General features: G+C 37.2%; 1 protein-coding gene across 1 annotated transcript in view; it reads right to left on the reverse strand.

Annotated features, from left to right (window-relative positions):
- Positions 1–19,869, reverse strand: part of PREP (prolyl endopeptidase) — a 99,650-nt gene that overhangs the window by 45,462 nt on the left and 34,319 nt on the right. The window contains exons 8-9 of the mRNA XM_005154661.2: positions 11,690–11,881; positions 2,546–2,743 (exon numbers count right to left, since the gene is read on the reverse strand). Of these exons, the coding sequence (XP_005154718.1) occupies positions 2,546–2,743; positions 11,690–11,881 (390 nt within the window). The remainder of the gene's footprint in view (positions 1–2,545; positions 2,744–11,689; positions 11,882–19,869) is intronic.

The following is a 19,869-nucleotide window of genomic DNA, read 5'->3' on the forward strand; positions in this document are numbered from 1 at the left end:
CTTTCAGGAAATTAGAAGTAATTGTTACAGAACTTATAGCTATAAAAAATATATTGAAACATGAAATAATCAGAAAACATATCTGATACAAGAGATTAGTCTCATTACATCACTGTGGAAAATCAGAAAGATTGGCAAAAGAACAGAGATGAAAACTAGCATTCCTGATAACCGATAAAGACTTTCTATAATGGTGAATTAATAGGGAATCTAATTTGCTGGGAATTTTTTTTTTTCATTTATCACAAGTAAATAGCAAGCCTAATGCAGGGTGACAGGTACAAACAAGTATTAAACCAGCATTTCCCTTAAAGATTAGGATCCAGAAAGTCATGCCAAAGCACAAAGAAAAGCACATGAGGTGGTAACAGGCAGAGCAGACATTTGACATATATTTGCAGCCACCCAAGCTGGATAATGTATTGGCAAGCATTACACACAGAGCAGCCCGAACAGCTGCGTATTAGGAAATCACATGATAAAGTATAAGCACAGTCACAGACTACATTTCAGGAGTCAATCAACCTAATATTACAGTAACATGCAATTGAATCCCTGATACTGCATATCTTCGTCTGTTCTATTTTTAGTAGATGGCAGTTAATATCCAAAACCATAGTAACATTGGTGACTGCACTCTTTTGCTGGGCGGTAAATAAATGCAAAACAATACAGTGCTCACTTAAGTATCTTACTGGAGTGGACAGCGTGGATAACCATATTTTTATGGAACAGCAAGAATTATTTTTATGATGTCAGAATCTATGGTTTTTTAACTACTTTATTCATTATTTCATACATATGTTTATTATTACTTTTGTTGTGGGTATTAAGCATAAATAAATAATTAAAATTAAATGTCAATTTATTTCTCATTAGGAAAAAAAAAGTACAACTTAATACAAGTGCAAATTATATTGATGTCTAATTGCAAAGTGTGAAGATCTATGTTTATCAAGGACCAGCTCCATACCTTTTGTCTGATTATTCCATTGATGGGACAAATGAAGGCTGCATGCAAAAAAAATATCCACACACCTGCCTAAAAATTATCTCCCTGGTCTGATTTCCTTACCCTTTCCTTATGCCCACACAGTCTACCTCCATTTCTTCCCTTCCTCTTTCTTCTACATTCCAGGTTGCTCATGGCAAATTCTCTGTGGATGCTAAGTACATGGATGAAAAGGAAATAAAAGTCTGCCTAAGCAACCAGCACACAGTGAGAGCAGCCATTGCTGGCTGACAAGCCACAGATTAAAGCAGATCTCTGGGCTCTTCCCCTCCACATGTTTAGCAGCTGCAGAGACTTTGCTGGCTCAGTGGAGGTGAACAGTGCAGGCTCATAAGACTGGCAACTTCTTGCCCATGAGCTGGGATGTGAGCAAAGGAACTATCTGAACCATCAGGCTGGGATGAAGTGAGAGGAAAATGCAAGAGTGTTCTCGCACTCTTTTCCAGCTGCAATGATCCAAATGCTGTTTAAAAGAGGAACTGGAAACCTATCTTATTGCTGGTTATGCAAAAAGTAAGATAATAATAGGAAATCCATCACACTTCTTATCTGCTAAGCAGAAACATAATTTTGATAATTTGACACAATCCTTTAGGAAGACCAGAAAACCTATCAAAACTATCATACAGCCATTTTGCAGCGTTGCTCTGCTCTAACTGAAACAGAGGAAAAATATATGTCAGATGCTGTAAGAACAGTCTGGATCATTTTATGATTCATGATCACTTACAACCCTGGACTAAGATAAAGATTCTGAAGCCTATCTCTCCTCTCCATACTTCAATCCTTTCCTGCTTTAGCTATTGATTGTTTGGGCTATAAAGAAATTTAAAATAAAACAGCAGCAGCAAAAAACTCCAACAAGAACAACAAAAACAACCAACCAACCAAAAAACCCCAAAGCCAAACAAACAACCCTTCCCCCCCCCCGAAACAGCAAACACATTTTCTTGTCATATACTAGCTTGACAATTGCATAGAAATTCCCTTATTATTCAAAATCCTAGAATACTTACTGGTATTCCACACATGTATTACAGAATGTTTTGGACAGCTCTGGCTTTGCAAGAGGATTCCTACAGCAATCCAACAGATGTAAGCACAGATAGTAAGATGCTCTTATGAGGCTATGCATAAATGCATCACAAAGCTATCAGGAAAAAAAAGTGTCTTTTTAAAATGTTCTTCAAAATTGTGATGAAAAATCCCAGTGAATACATTAGAAATTGTCTCCAACAGAATTTGTAAACTTGTATCTTGCTGTATGAAGCAAGAGCTGTGAGAATGCTGCAGTTTCCTCTCTAGTACAAGCCAGTCCTAAGTAATTTCTCAATGCAGCTCTCAAATATTAGTATGCATATTATTTAGCCCTCATGGATCGATGCCTGGTACATTTTGAAGTGCACAACCACTGCTCAACTACATGATGGGGAAGCAGTTTTCACTGCATCTTAAAGATACCTAATAACTACTAAACAGAAAATGAGAAAGATACTGTTTCCAAGAAAAGGAACCAGTGGAAAGCAATCTTACCTGGAGATAAAAAGGAGGTAAACTGATAGAATATTTCGGTGTCCTTCTTTTGGCCACTATATCCCACAATACTGCCAACTTCTAGGGGGAAAGTCTTGAGATGTGCACCAGTAGCTAGGTCATGAAGTTGCAGAATATTCTTCACATCATGAAGATAGCACAAAACCAGGAAGTTGGACCTCACACAAGCAGCCCATTCTGCAGATTGCAGAAAAGAGAAACAAATACAGTGAAAAGAATTGCAAGAAGTAAAACAATCAGACATAATCTGACTGTAAAATTCTTTAGCATTCCTAAATACATGAACCAAAATTTCTGACACGCATTGAGTTTAAATATTTAGAAGTCACTTGCCTTCTGAAACAAAAAGGTGAATCCAAAAGTAAAGGCTGACATTCTTTGGAAACACACTAACCATGACGCTTGAAGATAATTTATGCAGACAGAGCAGTAATGAATTGCTTAACCAAGATACTTATACATTTGGGGTACATACGGACCATCACTGCTCTTATATATCACATATTTCAGTGTAAAATCGAAGCAAAACACTAATCTTTGCCAGGAATACTTATGGAAATGCATGAAAATAGAAACAATCATTATGATTCACACTTAAGCTAAACTCATAAGAACAGGCAGACATGTCCTGTACTGCACACTGAAATATAGCACCTAGAAGTTACTGTTCATCTTTTTTTTTACTGGTTAAGTATTCAGGAGGCAATTCTCTTAAGTAAGCTCTACTGGTTGTAAGAAAAGGATTAGTCTGAGCTGACATCCTCAACAAACTGTCACAAAAAAATGTTTATTCAAGAAGCTAATGTTACACAGCATTCTTTAGACTGTATGCTAGTAGGAACACAGTCAACATAATCTGACAAAAGGATTCAGGAACAAAATCCTCTACAGAGGCCATTTCCTTTATACATCTCCTGGCAATCCTGGGCCCTGCAGAGCTGCCCACCTCAATAGTGTATGCACAAGAGCTTCTGCTTCAAAGAACCTTTCACATTCTGAGTTTGTTCCTCAGAACAGTTACCAGAAATGTGTGAACTTTTTAATGGAATGTTGATTTTCTTGACTTTGGAAAAGCTAAACTAAAAAAAAAAGGCAGCTCCTGGTGGGCAATTTCTACAAAAATCCCTGCAGTTCAACTGACCATCTTGTTTCGATCCCCACCTTTAAATCCTGTGAAGTGCAGAAACTCTTCAGAGCTCCAGCTCACCTGGAATATATTATGTAGCATTCTCTCCTGTCTTATCTGCCACTGGCTTTAGATCTTTAGCGACAAATTATATTTCTTTACTTATGCAGGAAAAAGACTGAAACCTCTTCATCTCTCTTATTACTTCTGTCATTTTAAAAGTTACCCTACTTTGCAACAAAAGTATTTCAACTTCTCATTAAGTCACAAATCACACACAAACAAGACAATCTACAAACCAGGTTAAAAGTAAAAAAAAATATCTGGAAGGAAAGAAGGCCATTTTTTTTTGTTTGTTTGTTTGTTTGTAAGACTAGGTGAAGTGGTGATTCTTGTCCTCTACCAACTTTAGACATGCACCTTCTCCCCTGACAACTCATACTGGCAACCTAAATCATAGCAAGGTACCATGGACTAATGTGCTGTAAGCAAAACCCGAAAAGATGGAATAAAATGAGCAAGAAAAATTAGGTAGAACCAACAGGGGCACGCAGTAATGTCAGAGTAGCACTGTGAGAAGGGGAGTTTAAAATACCAGTACTGGAGGAAAAAACATCGAAAACAAAACAGAAGCAAGCCAAAATTGACTGATTTTCAGTTTTACAGCTTTTTGTTATGCACATTTTAGCAGGTCTTTTCAGTTTCCCCAGAGTCCTATAAAACCAAATAATCTGAATTCAGAGTTTTACTGAACACAGTTTTATAAATGGATCTTTGCACATTCAGGTTCCAGAACAAAAGTTCAAAGTTGTATCATATGCTTCTTCCATTAAGGCTAACAAAGTCCTTCTGAATTGAAGGTCAAAATTCTTTATTCTGTAGCATTTAGCTTCTTTAACAGTCCCTGCTTTCATATACAGTTCAGGTCTGTCATGACCCCCTACAGCTCCAAGACCTTCAAATCCTAATAGCTCAATACAGCCTACTTTCCTTTTAGCTTGCTCCTGAAAGACCTGAATTTAACACTAGTCTTTCTAGCCATATAAATCTATGTTACATAAGCACCAAAATAAAGTTTGAGTACTCTTTTCTTCACAAAGACCACCACTAATACTTTTTTACCTTAAGACATTCCAACTTCCTCGTGAGCTTCTAGCCTAAATCTGGGAATTTTCTAACCAAAGCCCTGGAGTACAACACTTAACTGAAATTTCAGCCATGAAGCCATGGCCTGAAATAATAAGATACAGCACAACGTAACAGTGTTTATAAATTAGTAATTTGGGTGTAATTTTAGCTCTGCAGTGACTTAAACTGCTTAAGTGAGGCCGGAGAACAGAATAAACTTTGTGAGTTTAATAGTTATATCCAATTACATATTTTGAAATGCAGCGTCATTCTTGGCTCTATGAACAAGGAGAATACACAGTAATTTAAAATATTTATTACATTGTCACTGTACATATCTGCTAACATTCATATGTATAACTGGTTTAACACAAATATGAATTAAAAAAACCCAGCATCCCTACAGTAACACACCACTTTTGCTTGCAGATGTAACTAAAATGTCCAGTTTTACTCTTGAAATTTCTTGACACTTGAAAGTTTCACAAAATGGATTACAGATAAACTTTAAACGTATACTATATAGATCTGCTTCAGCAAAAATACTACTTAAGCAATCTTTATTTTACAATTAAACTGTGATGACCCTTAATTCCTCACTGATAATTTTATGAAGCACTGCAGTTTAATGAATGCTTTAATTAAAAGCTGAAGTACATAATTACTTTGACTTAAATTACAAAGAGATATTACTCTTTTACTAAAAAAAAGCAGTTGCTGCTGCCTTATGTGAAGATTCCCGCTATTGAAGAATTTGCCTAGGAAACAGCAACATTAACTCAAATCAGAATCAAAACAGGGCAAAACACTGAAGCAGACATGAAAGAGCAGGAAAAAAAAGACACTAAGAACCTATGTTTATGCATAGCAAGCTAAAACAATGCTGAATTATTAACAAGCGCTATTTTTTGACTGCAAACTATAAGCTGAGTCGCTGTTACTCCCATGCTTGGCACAGATAACTGCAGATACTGTTGAATTTGTTGTATTAGCAGACTCCTTGGTTTTGCTCATGCTTTGCAGAACACATATTGCATACCTCTGCACTTCCTGGAATCTTCTTCACATACCTAAAAGTTAAACCTGACAACATTCCTGGAGGCTCCTTTATAGACAATGGGCAGAAAAAAGCACCTTTAGAATGCAGTTCACCCAACCGTTTTGGATACTGCGTTCTGGGATACTGTGAACTTCTTTGCTGACCAGTTTCTCTAACACAAGTGTGATTTTTATAAAAAGCTAACCACCTAATACCTCTCCAGTATATAGGGTTGGTTCATTTTCACTTAATACTGATGAACAGAGCAGTTATTTTCACAGTTACACCTAAATTTACCAATTATTCTCCATCATACTTACAATCCACTTACTTACAATACCCATTCAGGCAAGGGACTTATTTAACAATAAACAAGTAGAGGTTGCCTCTTCCAACCTGAGCCTTTTGGCTCAGGCATCAGAGAGATGGACACAGCAGGAGGCACTGGTAGGTACTGAAAATAGATGTGAAGAATTATTGGCACTGACCATTTCTCTCTGAAGATGACAGTGGCCACCTGGATAACTACAAAAGATTGCACACAATTTTTCAACAGCTAAATTAGGGCTAGATGAGTTATACCTCTTAACAAGGCCTAGAAAATTGAGCTCAATCACCTTGAAGTTGCAGCTCAACCTTTTAAAAATTCATATACTGCTGCTTTCCAAAACCTTTAGTATTTCAACAGTCTTCAATAGTAGCAAAGGCATGCCACTAACTTGGCACCTGCAACATTGCTATGAACAACTTTTCAAAACCTTTTGAAAAGTTTCAGGAAAAAAAAGTTTGATTCCTCACATCAAACATCTGTGCCACTAACCTTAATTACTTATGACAGCTCTGACCTTTCATTTCTGCAGCAGTAGCTACAGCATGTCAAGTGTCCAACTGTACAAACATGCTTTGACAGATGCAGACTGAAATGTTGATGGAGAACACTCCAAGCCAGAAAAGCTAGGTAGCCGTGAGCCTTCAGCAAAACACTGCTAAGTTACATGCTGCACAGTGTGCTTGTGCATCCTCTCAACAACTAGTGAATAGATTTCCATGGACTGACAAATCTGTAGCTGGATGATCATTTTGGTTTCTTTGGTCATCACAGACAGCAACCATGTATCACAGTGTCTCCAAAATCAACAGGTATCCATGGCGACCTCAATTAAAATGATCTGTAACCACATCTCAAGGCTACCTATGGATAGGCTTAGAAGAAAAACATGAGCAATTTAGAGAATAAAACATCAATCATTCTAAAACATGTGAGTAAATGTTGATGAGCCCTCACAACGTAAAGCATGTGTCTTATTCCTGACATGCCATCCTCAGTGACAGCCTGCCATGTTTAAGTTAATGGAAAAGCTCCAACCAATTTCAAGAAGACAAGTATTTTATATCCCACATCCTCTCAGCATGACATACACAAACAAGAGAGCCCAAAGCTCTTCTGAAGCTGCAAACATTAGGAGAAATGCTTCCTTAAGTAACCTAAGGCTTTAGTCATCTGTGACTGATGCAGTTCTTCCATGGTAAAGAGAGTTAAAGCCACAAAAGCCTTGTCAGGGGAGCAGAATAAAACTTTCAGTCAGGAACATGCATCTGGACCACATCTTCTCCTCAGTGACAGAGGGACTGTATCTGGTTTGGCCAGAACTTAGGGGGTGCTTTTTATTGCTGGGAAACACTGGAGCTAAGCCACATCCCAGTTGGTTTGTTTGTTGGGGGGGGGAACTGTGTGTGTGCGCACATGTGTCCCATTTCATACTAGAAGCTTATCAATCTGGTCATTTACTTTGCAGCCATTTCCATCCTTTCTACCACACTTTTGCACTACCTGTCTCCGCAGGATGTTTCCTCTGAGCTGTACATAGGTGGTCACACAACTGTTCCTCACACCAGAGACACAATCCTTCATGTACCTGCTTTGTAAGCAAAACTCCCAAGAGTGTAAGGCTACAGGTACTCTGAAAAACACTACATGGTAACAGAGTACACAAGCTTTCTGACAGCCAAGATGAACACAAGGGATTATTCACACCCATGCACACACATCCTTGTCATTCAGGATCAGCAATTTCTTGGTGCATATTCCAGACTTTTCCTCCTGGTTTCACTACAGTGCCAAAAGATACATTTCAGTTTTGGGAGGGGAGTTACTGCAACTCTTAAGCATTTCTGAATTAGCTAGCAGATTAAAAGTATGAAGAAAAAGACTCTGTTTCACTTGGAGTGCACATTCCAGCTGAGGGAAGGGAAGCAGTTTGTATCACTGAGTTTAGATGTGCATATATGTGCAAGGTACAGGAGCATGGCTGTCTTTGACACTGCTTAATAAATGGCTGAGATTCAAGGAACTGTTCAGGATCACTCATCTCATCTGTGACACATTCAGAAATATGTCTTCTTTCTCAGCCCTCCTTACTCAGGATATCTATTCTGTTTTTCTTTTAATTGTCACAAGTACAGGGCTAGATATAACTGATGCTCTCAAGGTGTCTTGTGCTACCAGCATTAAGCCCTTGTTTGGGGGGTCAGAGTTCTCAAAATTATTTAGGCTTCTAAAGACAGCAAGTTTATCCTATGCCTTAGAACCAGTGTTGCAGTGACTGTAATGATCAGTCTACATTTATGACTTCATAGCTGCCTTTTTAAGTAATTCAGCACTTGCAGCCATGTGGTCATTTAAAGCCCTAGCTCAATGTTAGATGTGAATCTCTCCTATGGTTATATTTTAGACTCCCTGAAAATTAAAAGTAACACTTTATAAACAAACTCCAATGGGGAGGAAATGAATCTCATCACACTTCAGTATGCTCTGAGGCGCCCCACAGTTTCATTTTAAAATAGCAGCAATTTAATTCTTCCCCTCAGCTCAGAGTAGAATTTACCTCAGCTCTGTGTGAAATCCCTGCTGAAAGCTGTAAAATGAGGTTTGTATACAACCTCATTGCAGGAGTATGTTTGGTTTTTTTTCCTGTAATTTCCAAATTAGCTTATTTATAAACAGTTCTGAAAACAAAAAAAGTCAAAGCCAATAAAAAATGTCTGTCTTGAAGAACACGAAGGAACCAAACGACATTCACATGGCCCTGGAGACATACGTGTTCATTTCTTAGTTAGATTACACTAGCTATTTAACATCTTCTCCAAGAATTCATTAGGATACTTTGTGGAATTTCTCTTTTTGCACTGATGGATGCTCACAATTCTTAATCCTGAATTTATTATTCATAAATAAGTCTATTCCTAAGTGTGCACAGTGCAGCTTTTATGGAACTGAATCTATGCAGAAGGCTATGGCTACTAGCCTCTTCACACCAGAGTAGGAGACTTTTGGAGCCAAGTACCTCTACATCCCAGTAAAATACATTTGTGACCTAAGGCATCACTAAATATAATGTTTATAAACCATTCTAATACTTTTTAATAAGATGTAATTAGTTGTCACTCCCACACATTTAAAATTGGACATGCAGCAATACTGCTTTATCCTTTCAATCACTGCTGTCCTAGCTTTTGCAGAAGGGGTCTCGTTAGATTGTCATCTCTGGATCACAGAAAATCAAATTCACTTGACTGCAAGGCTTTCAAGACAATAAATTATTAACTGTCTTCTGCTACAACTATGTTTACCTAAATAAAATCTTGGAATTATTAAAAAAACCCATAACTAAGAGACTGGTTTGCTTGCTGACTTCATCAAGTGAAGGAGTATATTTATTTATTGAGAGCTACAACCTCCTGAACACAACCAAAATCCCTTACCTTGGTGCTGAGGATACAACACTAATTTGCTTTGTTTGCCACGAAGAAGCAACTGAACAATCCAAACTTACTTTACTGTAGTGCTAAGATCAACTTAAAACTCACACTTTGATTTGTTAATTTAATGCAATTCTTTTATACACAACTCCAAAAAGCTGGAGAAATGGACATAAGCCTACTCTGGCTTCACATTCAAATACAGTAGAAGTTTAATGACACACACCAGACTCCTGAAAGTCACTCTGACGGTTTTATGTGACAGATTATGTTTGCTTCCAAGTGTTTAAGAGCTGAATGCCTGTTGTGTTTACAGTATGAAGGCCAGTGCCCTCAGCAAACCCATTTATCTGAACTTTGTTTTCTAAGTGCAGTTCTTATGTTTGTATAGTCAAGGCTGTCATGTGTAAGCCATTAAAGGAGTGTTGCATGCATTAAATTATTTTTTCATGTGCACAAACATGAACTCAGCATGACTTTGCCTTTAGAATGAAAGCAAAATGGAGTTGAGCTAAATACTGTGGTGTAGTGAAGAGCAGATGTGGCCTTTATCTTACTGGGAAGGAATATATAGCCAGTGGTCAAAGCTCCTTATGCTGCCCAAACCACATCTTCGGTAAATCCACACACAGTAACTAAACTTCATGTCAACCACATGCTTCTGTCCCATTCTATTTGAACACTCAGCATCCCTAAGTCAATTCTTCAGCTTGGTCCCACTTTATAAATTGCTGTTCCTCATAACTTAAGCATGGCTTCACAGACTGTCAGCAAATTTGCATGCAACCTAATTAGACTTGGAAGCAATTTTTCATTTACACGTCTTATTATCTGCTTAGGAATTGAAAGGTACTTCTTCTAAGATGTAGATGGTTCCTGATTCTAACAGTTCACAATCTTAAGAGTTGTGTCTCACCAAGCTACAGTTTGCTAGTTTTGTGTTTACCAACATGGTTTGCAACATCACTGCAATTCTGGGTGTGCTCAGAGTCACCATTTATGTCACAGTGAGGACACACTTTATCTAGGCTGTGGCAAAAAAACATGCAGAACACACCATGAAATGCAGACAGAGATTATGTTTTTATGTGTCTTGAAAAGCAAGATCTTAAGAGGAATTTAAAACAGTAGTCAAATAGGTTTATCTCAGTGAGAAAAGATAGATGTTACTGTATCAAATCACACACAGAGAATTCTACTAGTTCTATAAAGCAGCTCTTCACCAGAAAAGTAGCAAAGATGAATGAACTTGTATAAAGATGCTTTATTAATAAAAAAAGCCAAATAAACAAAGCACAAAAAAACAAACGAAAACCACAAAACCACAAAAAACAACAAGCAGTCTTTGTGAATAGCTATAATTGTGCTAGTCAGATAAATCACAATTGCATCTTGTACTGTATGGAAAACAGACTACATAAATGTACACAAAGCATTTTTCAAAAAGCAGCTTACAGAAAGATTTTCTGCATTATCTGAAACTAATTCAAAGTTTTCACAGAAATTTCCACAAAATGATGAGACTAAAAAATACACCTTCATATTAATTATATAAAAAAAATCATGTTTTGAACTCGCTTTTATACTTAGAGAATTCCACACCCTTCAACTTTCTTCAGGCTTTTTTCCAAGTGTTGTCTATTCATCTTATCCCAGGAACAAAAGAAAATCCTGTTTCAAACTCTGAACAAGTCTGTTCATAGTGTGCTGCAATACTGCCAGGCTTGCTCTTTGTCTCTGCTTCCAAAGTCCCTCTTGCTGTAATCTCCAACTATCCAGTATATGTTTACTACATAGACATGAAGCAGGAAATGAGAGGACAGTATTTTCCTACAGAGTTAAAACAAGGACAGATGAAGCAACTTCCCTTTGACCACACAAGATGTTAGAGATAGAAATAGAGCCTGTATCTCTCAAATCTCAGCAATTTTTTAAACCTGAATCCTGAACAAAGTTTAAGCACAGGAAAAAAAAAGTAAGAAGGTCTGTACAGGATTACTCTATAGACTAATTACTGCATCAGTTTGAAAAAAGAAGAACAGTATGTCTTTCACTTTATATGAACTCTTACCTAGAACATCTCTTTCATGCTCAGGGACAAGAACTTTCCATTTGGATTCCCCTGGGTCACTGAAGTCAATGTTGATTAACCGGTAATTTGGAGAATGGCGGTTTGTCTTGAAAGTGAACACTGTTCCTTCATTGGTGACATACTCATACTCAGCCTCAAAGTTATCTATCAGCTTCACCCACTGAAGAATTCCTGCAAGACCAAACATATAATGTAAGTTCTTCACCTTCTGGAACAAACTTTTTAACACATGAGAGTATGGCACTCCTGACAATTGCTGTAGGCTCTTTCTCAAAAAACAGGAGCAACTAGAAGAAGTGCAGCTGTGAAAAGAACTTACAAAGAATTCTCCAGGTTAATAGGCTACAGTTGAAAAATGCCAGTTCATGAACATGTTAACAAAATAGTTTTGAGGAATTTCTAGAAAAATATGTGCACAAACCTACAGAATTATGGCTAACATTTCACTCTTGTTTTAAGGGGCTGCTGGGAAGCTCAGATGTTTGCTACAAAGGTGCCATGGAGACAATGCCACTGAGCACATTAGATTCTTGCCAATGGAGCTCACAAGCCCGTACTTCTACAGACTTCTTGGAATGGGAGTTGCAGCTGAGTCAAGACTGAACTAAACTTCCAAGCTTGATTTTATTTTTAGTAGATTAAAAAAAATATTATTTAATCATAAAATAAATACTTGGGTAGTGTGGGGGGTTTTGTCTTTCTGCAAAAAAAAAAAAGTTCCTTTTTCTTAAAGTGGAAAGTTTTCTATCACCCTTAAAAGCCCAGAACCTCCCATAAAATAGAGATGATGCTATCTGAATGAGCACAACAAACTTTAACAGCAGGAGTTTCCCAGTCCATTCAGAAACAACATTCCTGAAGTGCTGTTCTGCAGAAGCTTGTCACCTCCAAAGAACAGGTACAGACAGCTAAAATGTTAACTCCTGGGTTTACAAAGAATTAAATTGCATTTTCCCTATCAACCTTTCAGAATATCACATCCTCTAATAGAAGGGCACTTCTCTCAAGCCTGAATTGCCTCAGTTTACTCCCTCTGTATCATAACATTAATATTGACTCAACCTGTAGTTGGGATTGAAAAAATTCCACTAATTTTTATTCAAAATTTACTGTTCTGCAGTAGGTTTAGAAAATAGAAAGTAAAAGCAGCAAGGCTAGATCAGATATGCAATATGCTTTTTATATCTACAACACAACCTAACAACCAAACTTACTATTATAAGCATCATGCACTAGCTATGCTGAAAAATCAGAATTGTTATTGATATGTGAAATTAAAGCTTTTGTATTTTAAAACATTTGTCATATCCTCTGCCTCTTTCCTAAAACTAAAGGTTTAGTCTTTACTTTTAAGTATAAACACATAAACTGTTAATGAAATCTGTTAATCTGTTGATGAAATCCTATAATTCAATGTTCGTGTCACTAAAACAGCACATCAGCTTATTTTATAATATTAAAAGCTTAGCAGAATAATGTAAGTAGATGATAGCTGAGCTGTAATTACTGTAAGTTAAAAAAAAAAAAAAGGAAAGAATAATTGAGGAAGCAGTGCGATGTCTAAGGTCATTAAATGTAAAAAGAGAGTATAGCCAGACTGAGTATATTCATGAAGCTCACATCTCTTAATTGCCATTATGGTTTAAGGAAAACTTCCCTGTCTATTCATGCAATATGACAGATTAGCTAATTAAATTCTACTTTTCATACTGCTGTAATAAAAACTATGCAGACAATCCAGTCAACTTGGTATTCTGCCTCTGAAACAACCAACTGCACGTTAAATCTTGATTTTTGCTGAGGTCTGAAGTTTTGCCCTTCTGAGGAGATACCATGTTGAAGAAATATCCTGCTAAGTCTCTCCAGTTGCTCAGAGTTCTGTAGAAAAAACCTGCTTTGATGCCCACTAAAATTAAGAAAATCCAGCCTACAGTGAACTGTGATATGCACCAGTGAAACTGTTTTAAAGATCCCAAGTCACGTGCAAAAGTGTTTTAGTAAATAAAAACTTAATTGCAATATAACACAGTAACAATATTGGAAAATTTGTATTTTGGTATCTGACAGAATGAAACCATCATACTACAGAAGACTACTCCATAAAAATGAATCCTCAGACTCTTGAAAAAAACCACTTTCTAACAGTAAATATGCACAATAACCATATCTCCATGATTGCAACAGAACTTGGTTTCCATGAAAAACAAGAACAATTATGTGACAATAGAGATTTACATTGTTCCTTGCAACTTATTCATCCACTCCCAAATGAACAGGTAGTAAAAAAAGCAAGAGTGGATATTCAACAGGGACAAACTAAGTTGTTATTATAAAATCTAGCGCATTCATCTTGTTAAAGAGGATGCTACATAGTCCTTAGAAGACAACTATTGCAAATGAATTACCTCTAAATCACTGTCTCACTGAAGTGGTTAAATATGCCAGTAACTTCTCTAAGTTAAGAGTTGGTAATGAGGAAATTACAAGCAGCTGAAAGAGACCATTACATCAGATACATTTGCTGTTATACAAAGTATGTGCTGTAGTTTTACAGTGAAAGGAAGAAACAGTTTGCAATGAGAGATACCAGAAATAAAACAATGAATCTCTATGGCTACTTGCAGTTGATCCCGTTGTGGTCTGTGACTTAAAGAGATGTTCTATTGTTGCCTTAGGCTAGCTGCTTAGATCTCTCCTTTGGGCTAGGAATAAGAACCGGGTGAGAAACACCGAGGGGGAGTGAGCAAACAGCTGAGTGGTGCTTAGCTGCCAGCTGGGGTTGAACCATGACATCAATCATCATCCTTTTCTGGTGCCCCAGAACACTAACAGAAACAAACGAGATGGTAGTGGTGAATATGCTGACTGACAGAAGATTAAAACCTGCAAAAGTAACTATTAAGTTGACAGGTAGATGAAGGTTCATCTTTTAATTTTCACCACTGCTGCTCATACCAGTCGTCAGCTTAACTGTTCAAGGTTTCATGGTTGAGGTTGCAGTCACCATATAAAAATACCTGAGTCTTCATGCAGAATCACATTTTCATTGCTAAATAAGGCAAGTCAGATCCATCAGACTTATTTAAGAGACTCCTCAGACACTTAAAATCCATACACCTAAAGGCTTCCAAATTTCAAGTATTGTCTACATGAGGAGATTCTGAAAAAATGGGCATTTACTCCAGAGTTTGTCACAGTACTAATCAACAACAGTTTTAATGTTCAACAGAAGACATGGTACACAGTGTGCTTCAGATTGATAGAGGCTTTTTCAGGGCCTCAGTGGTATGTCTATAATGTATCCTTGTAAATGAATGGCAGAGCATAGCCTTTCACTCGAACATCCAACAACAGAATCAGATTTCTTTCTGAATCATGCAATACCCAGCTTGCTCGCAAGCTCTCTCTTCTGAGCCAGGCAGCTATGCAAACAAATTCAGGGGGTTTGCCTCCTTCTTCACAATCACAAATATTTAATTGTCTCATCTGGTCTCCAAAGGCAAATGAGACTTTCAAACAATTTGGACTCTCTTTGAAAATAAGATCTCTTAATCTCCTGGGACCTGACTTTGCTTATGAATGTCTGAGGAAGGGAATACTTGAGAAGACATATTAAGATGTCCCTAAAAGGAATGCAACTTGTCATGTTTGTAATGAAAGGACCCTCAAGTACCACTCATCCTGCAGATGATGGATGACAGCTATTTAATGACCATGGAAAGTTAATGTATTTGCAATTTAAAAAATAAATGAATGGAAGGAGGCAATATTTATTCATTTTGAGTTAAAAAGTTCAGACATGTCAAGACATATTAAAGATTAGCCCAAAAGAAAGAAAACAAGCACTTTTATGAGTAGTTTTCTCAATCAGTTTCAAGAATTCTATTTCAGTTCCATTCGGATGATGACTCAAAAGACCAGGGAAAAAAATACATATGCTTTCTCTCACTTCGCACTTTCTCTAATATATACAGAGAAAAGCATAAATACTTTATCTAAAAATTAACTTTATTGTCAATACTATTTATAAATGCAATGCCCAGTCAGACAGTAGCAGTATGAAGATCTCCTTGCTTAAATCAACAGTAAGATATTTAATTTTTTACTAATGATTTGCCTCCAATTAAAAAAAAACAAAAACCAAACCAAACTGCAAAAACACCAACAACCCTGCCCCCCCGCCCCCTCCCCGGCCAAACACTGACAGCTCTTTGGAATTGCCATTTAAGGGATAAGAAACTCTTTTCATTATATAAACACTCTATTGTTGAGGCTTCCACATATTTTCCAAGACTCAACTGATTTTTTTTCTCCCTATTGTTTGGAAACCAGCATATAAAGGCTTTAATTCAATACTCATTTTTGAAAGTGGTGCTTGTTTTTTTTTTATAAAGTTGCTTTAATCACAAAAAAGTCTTTAAATAAAAAAAGACAAATACTTTGCCTCTCCACATTCTACTTTCTAACTGATGTCTGCTGTCTTCTCACTGTCACTTTTTCCTTGTTTATTTTCATTAAAAAGGTTTTGATCCACTTTTTCAAGCTTTGTAGATGTTGACTCATCCCTTTCATGTTACGGTATATAAGCACTATTTACTGTGCTTAAAATTACTTTTAAGAGAATCTTCAAAATTGCAAGACTAAACTAAAATACAAAAAGCCAGATAATCCTATTTTCACCAGGAAGTGGACAAATATCACCTTTGTTTTTCCACCTGCCCTCAAGCCACACACATGCTTTCTTCAGTGTGGGGGAAAAAAGAACAACCTTCTAAATAAAGATACAAAATAAAAATTCTTATGGCTGATAATCCTGCTCTTCAATTCCTTCTTGCAACCTGTCTCTGCCAGTCTAGTGCAAAGCAGTTCCAGCTGACAATGACTAAGCAACCAGCAAGCTTGAACTTCAGGTTTTGCTCAATTTTTAGTGCATCATTCCAAACCAGTGGTTCTCAAATATCTCTTCTTCTTGTGTACGTGTCCTCCCACCACCTTCCACTGTTTCTAACAGACACAAACTGCTCTTCTTCAAGCAGCCCAGTACCCAAGCATATGAGTCCTTATGAGTCCCTAATACCGTTCTCTGTCCCTAAACTCCTTGTACCTCCAACTTACATAAGCCTGTGTTTAACTTCTAGCCAGTGCAATCTTTTCCAATCCAACAACCCAGGCTATGCTCTGTAACTAGCCATCCCTCTCAACTTTTTGTATTCCAGAAGCCACAGCAGCCTTTCAGAGTTTTTTATGTGCCCAGAGGTTATAATGAGAGCTACCTCTTCTGCTCCCCATGCTGCCTTATATCCTTCCTTTTCCCCTCCTCCTCTGTTCTCATGTTCCTGGGAGAGCTCCCCCGGAAGAGGAAAGCGGTGCTCTGTCCAGAGCTCTGAGTCGGTCTCATAAATCAGTTCTATGGTGCTCACAACAAGATCCTATTTCTTTTTTAGGCTTCCTAGCTCCTACCATAATACAAGCAAACTAAAAAGATCATTAAGAACAACTTCAACAAGACCAATAGGCCATGTCATGTTAAAGTTCATTGCCAAGGCTGATTAAAGACCCTTCATTTATTTTTTTTTGCACACCAATAGATTTGTGCTAAATTCCCTCTTCACTTTTCATTCAAAAGAATAGTCCAGGCTGACAACCTAATGGAAAAGAAACAATCTCATTTCTCAAAGAAAGGGAATACCAAAATTATTACCAGGCACAGAAACAGCAAGAGGCATACTATAGAAAAAGCACTGCTGGGTTTTCATTTGGGTTTGGGGGGGTTGTGTTTTTTGATTTTTGTGTGGTTTTTTTTGTGGGTTTGTTTGTTTGTTTCATGGTTTGTGTTTTGGTTTTTGTTGTTTTTTTTTTTTGTAAAGTGTACAACAGCTTGCTAATATATAATTGCTTGATTACTGTGTATCCAGCTGCTTGGCTAGTATGAGGCACTTTCAGGTATACCGAGAACAACAGTTGAGTAAAAACACTGATGAGAGAAATTTTCTTGTTTGATTGCTTCAACATACAAGCAAACTTGAGTGCTAACAGTATTCTGGCTACTAAAACAATTGTGCCTTACAATGCTCAGCTACTGGGAAAAGATATGTGTCTGGTTTTTAAAGAAACGCTTGGCATTAGATCACTTTAAAATATTTAAGAGTCAAATCTAGAAAACCCTACTTGCACTTTGGCAACGTACGTGGGGAAATCTGAAGTCCTGAATGAGGGAGAGCCTTCTGAACATGAACCCACAGCGCTGTCCTTCCAGACACAATGTACAGCTGTTGCAGCTTTGCTACTGAAATTTCATAAAGCAAAGTGAAACTGCGTGAGTTGGTTCAGTGGCTGACAAAGGGTAGTTTTCACTACCTGGCAACAATCCCATCATTTGTTTTCCCTAATCTTCTTAAATTCCACCGCATAAGGAACAAGAGGCAAGAATGAAGGGAAAAGGCAGCATATCCCCAGCTACTTCAAGCAGAGTATATATAGCAAGGAAGTTTCCCCAAAAGTTTAAAGAACAGCTCAGCTGTCTTCTCCCATTGGTGTCTACTCACACTATTGTCTTGCCAGCACAAGATATTAGCAAAACACTTTTTTTGTAGGATGACAGATTTTTTTTTAAGTGTATTTGGTTAAGTTATAAGCTTATGTTTATAAATATAAAATTCCAGTTGGCAAACCTGCTCACTTCTAACACAAAGAGTTCTGTGGTAAAAGCTAAGCCACAAACTGATCTAATGTGGTGAGAATCACAAGATACACATGGTAGTAGGGGAGTAGGGGAAACAGTATCTTCTAAACCTCTTATCTTTTCAGACTAATTTAAAATTCTCATAAAAATAGGTATGTATTTTTCATAAGTTACTTATCCCAGTAATTTTCTATTCTAAAAAGGAGCATTCTCGGCACAAAGAGTTCACAATGGCCTACTTAAAAACCTAGCAAACAACCTGAATATTTGAAGAGGAAAATGACTCAGTCTGTATACAGGAGAAAGACTGTGAAGGGGGGAAGGGAAGAATAAAGAACATTTTAGCTAATCTGGGAAGCAGAAAAGATGCTCAGATGTTTCCTGTAATGTTCGTGGAAAGAAACAGAAATGCCACTGTTCAATTTATCTTCCAGGGAAAACAAACTAGCAAGGATTATTACAGAAGATTGCAGTGCAAACTCAGCCTACACCTGTTGACTAAATAACATGAGTAATCACACACAGCAAAGTGGGAAGGGCTGACACAAAAGTTTCAAATGTACAAACAAGCAAGGCAAATCCTTTAAGTTTCTTAAACATTTAGAAATAGTCTGCTCTTATTTATTAGATGTGATCTCCACTCAGAGTCAAGATCATTTCCTGCCCAACACAGAACATTGAGTACCTACATCCCATGTGGTTTCAACTTTGTCCCTATTTCCTAATTTCACTAGCTAGCTAGGCAGGTTATCATGCATCCTTATCTACGGGCCATGTTTCTGAATTTTATAGAACAGAAATGTAGCTCAGGACTGCAGGTTCCACAGGTTAACAAAGGATCTGAGACATAAGTACTGAAATATTTTGGAGTTGTAATGTCCAGGTGATGTTACAGAACTATACAATATGGCATAAAAACCATGAAAATATACATTATGTTCCTTATTTTTAAGGCCCAGTAATCTTTCTTCACTAACAAAGTGACTGAAGATGACTTCCATTCTTCCAAGTGGAAGCAACACATGCTGTGAAAAATGGAAATAATTTAAACCAACAAAGACAAGCAAAGGTAAGCAAACTAAAACCTAAGTGAGGCACCTTGAAACAGCAAGACATTTTGATTTAGCATCACTGCCTGCCAGACTCTTGTTCAGAAAACAAGACCAGTGGTTTAATGAAAAGCTTAAATGAGCTGGAACACACACACACCACCCCCCCCCCCCCCCCCCAACATAAACTGGGATTATTAGTAAAAAAGAGTGAACTTTCATTTAATTCCAGTTGTTGCTGATACTTGTGAGACAATCTGGATCTTCCCTTTCGGTCTCGGAGATGGAAACAGTGCAGATTTACTTATCTATTTGTATTGCCTAGATATGTAGTAAAAACAGGATAGGCACATCATTGAACATAAATACGGAAAAAGTTCACAATTTAAGGAGGCAAAAAGGGTTTTACAGCTTTTTCATTTGATATG

Source organism: Melopsittacus undulatus, chromosome 3, assembly GCF_012275295.1.
Source record: "Melopsittacus undulatus isolate bMelUnd1 chromosome 3, bMelUnd1.mat.Z, whole genome shotgun sequence".
NCBI classification, from domain to species: Eukaryota; Metazoa; Chordata; class Aves; order Psittaciformes; family Psittaculidae; genus Melopsittacus; species Melopsittacus undulatus.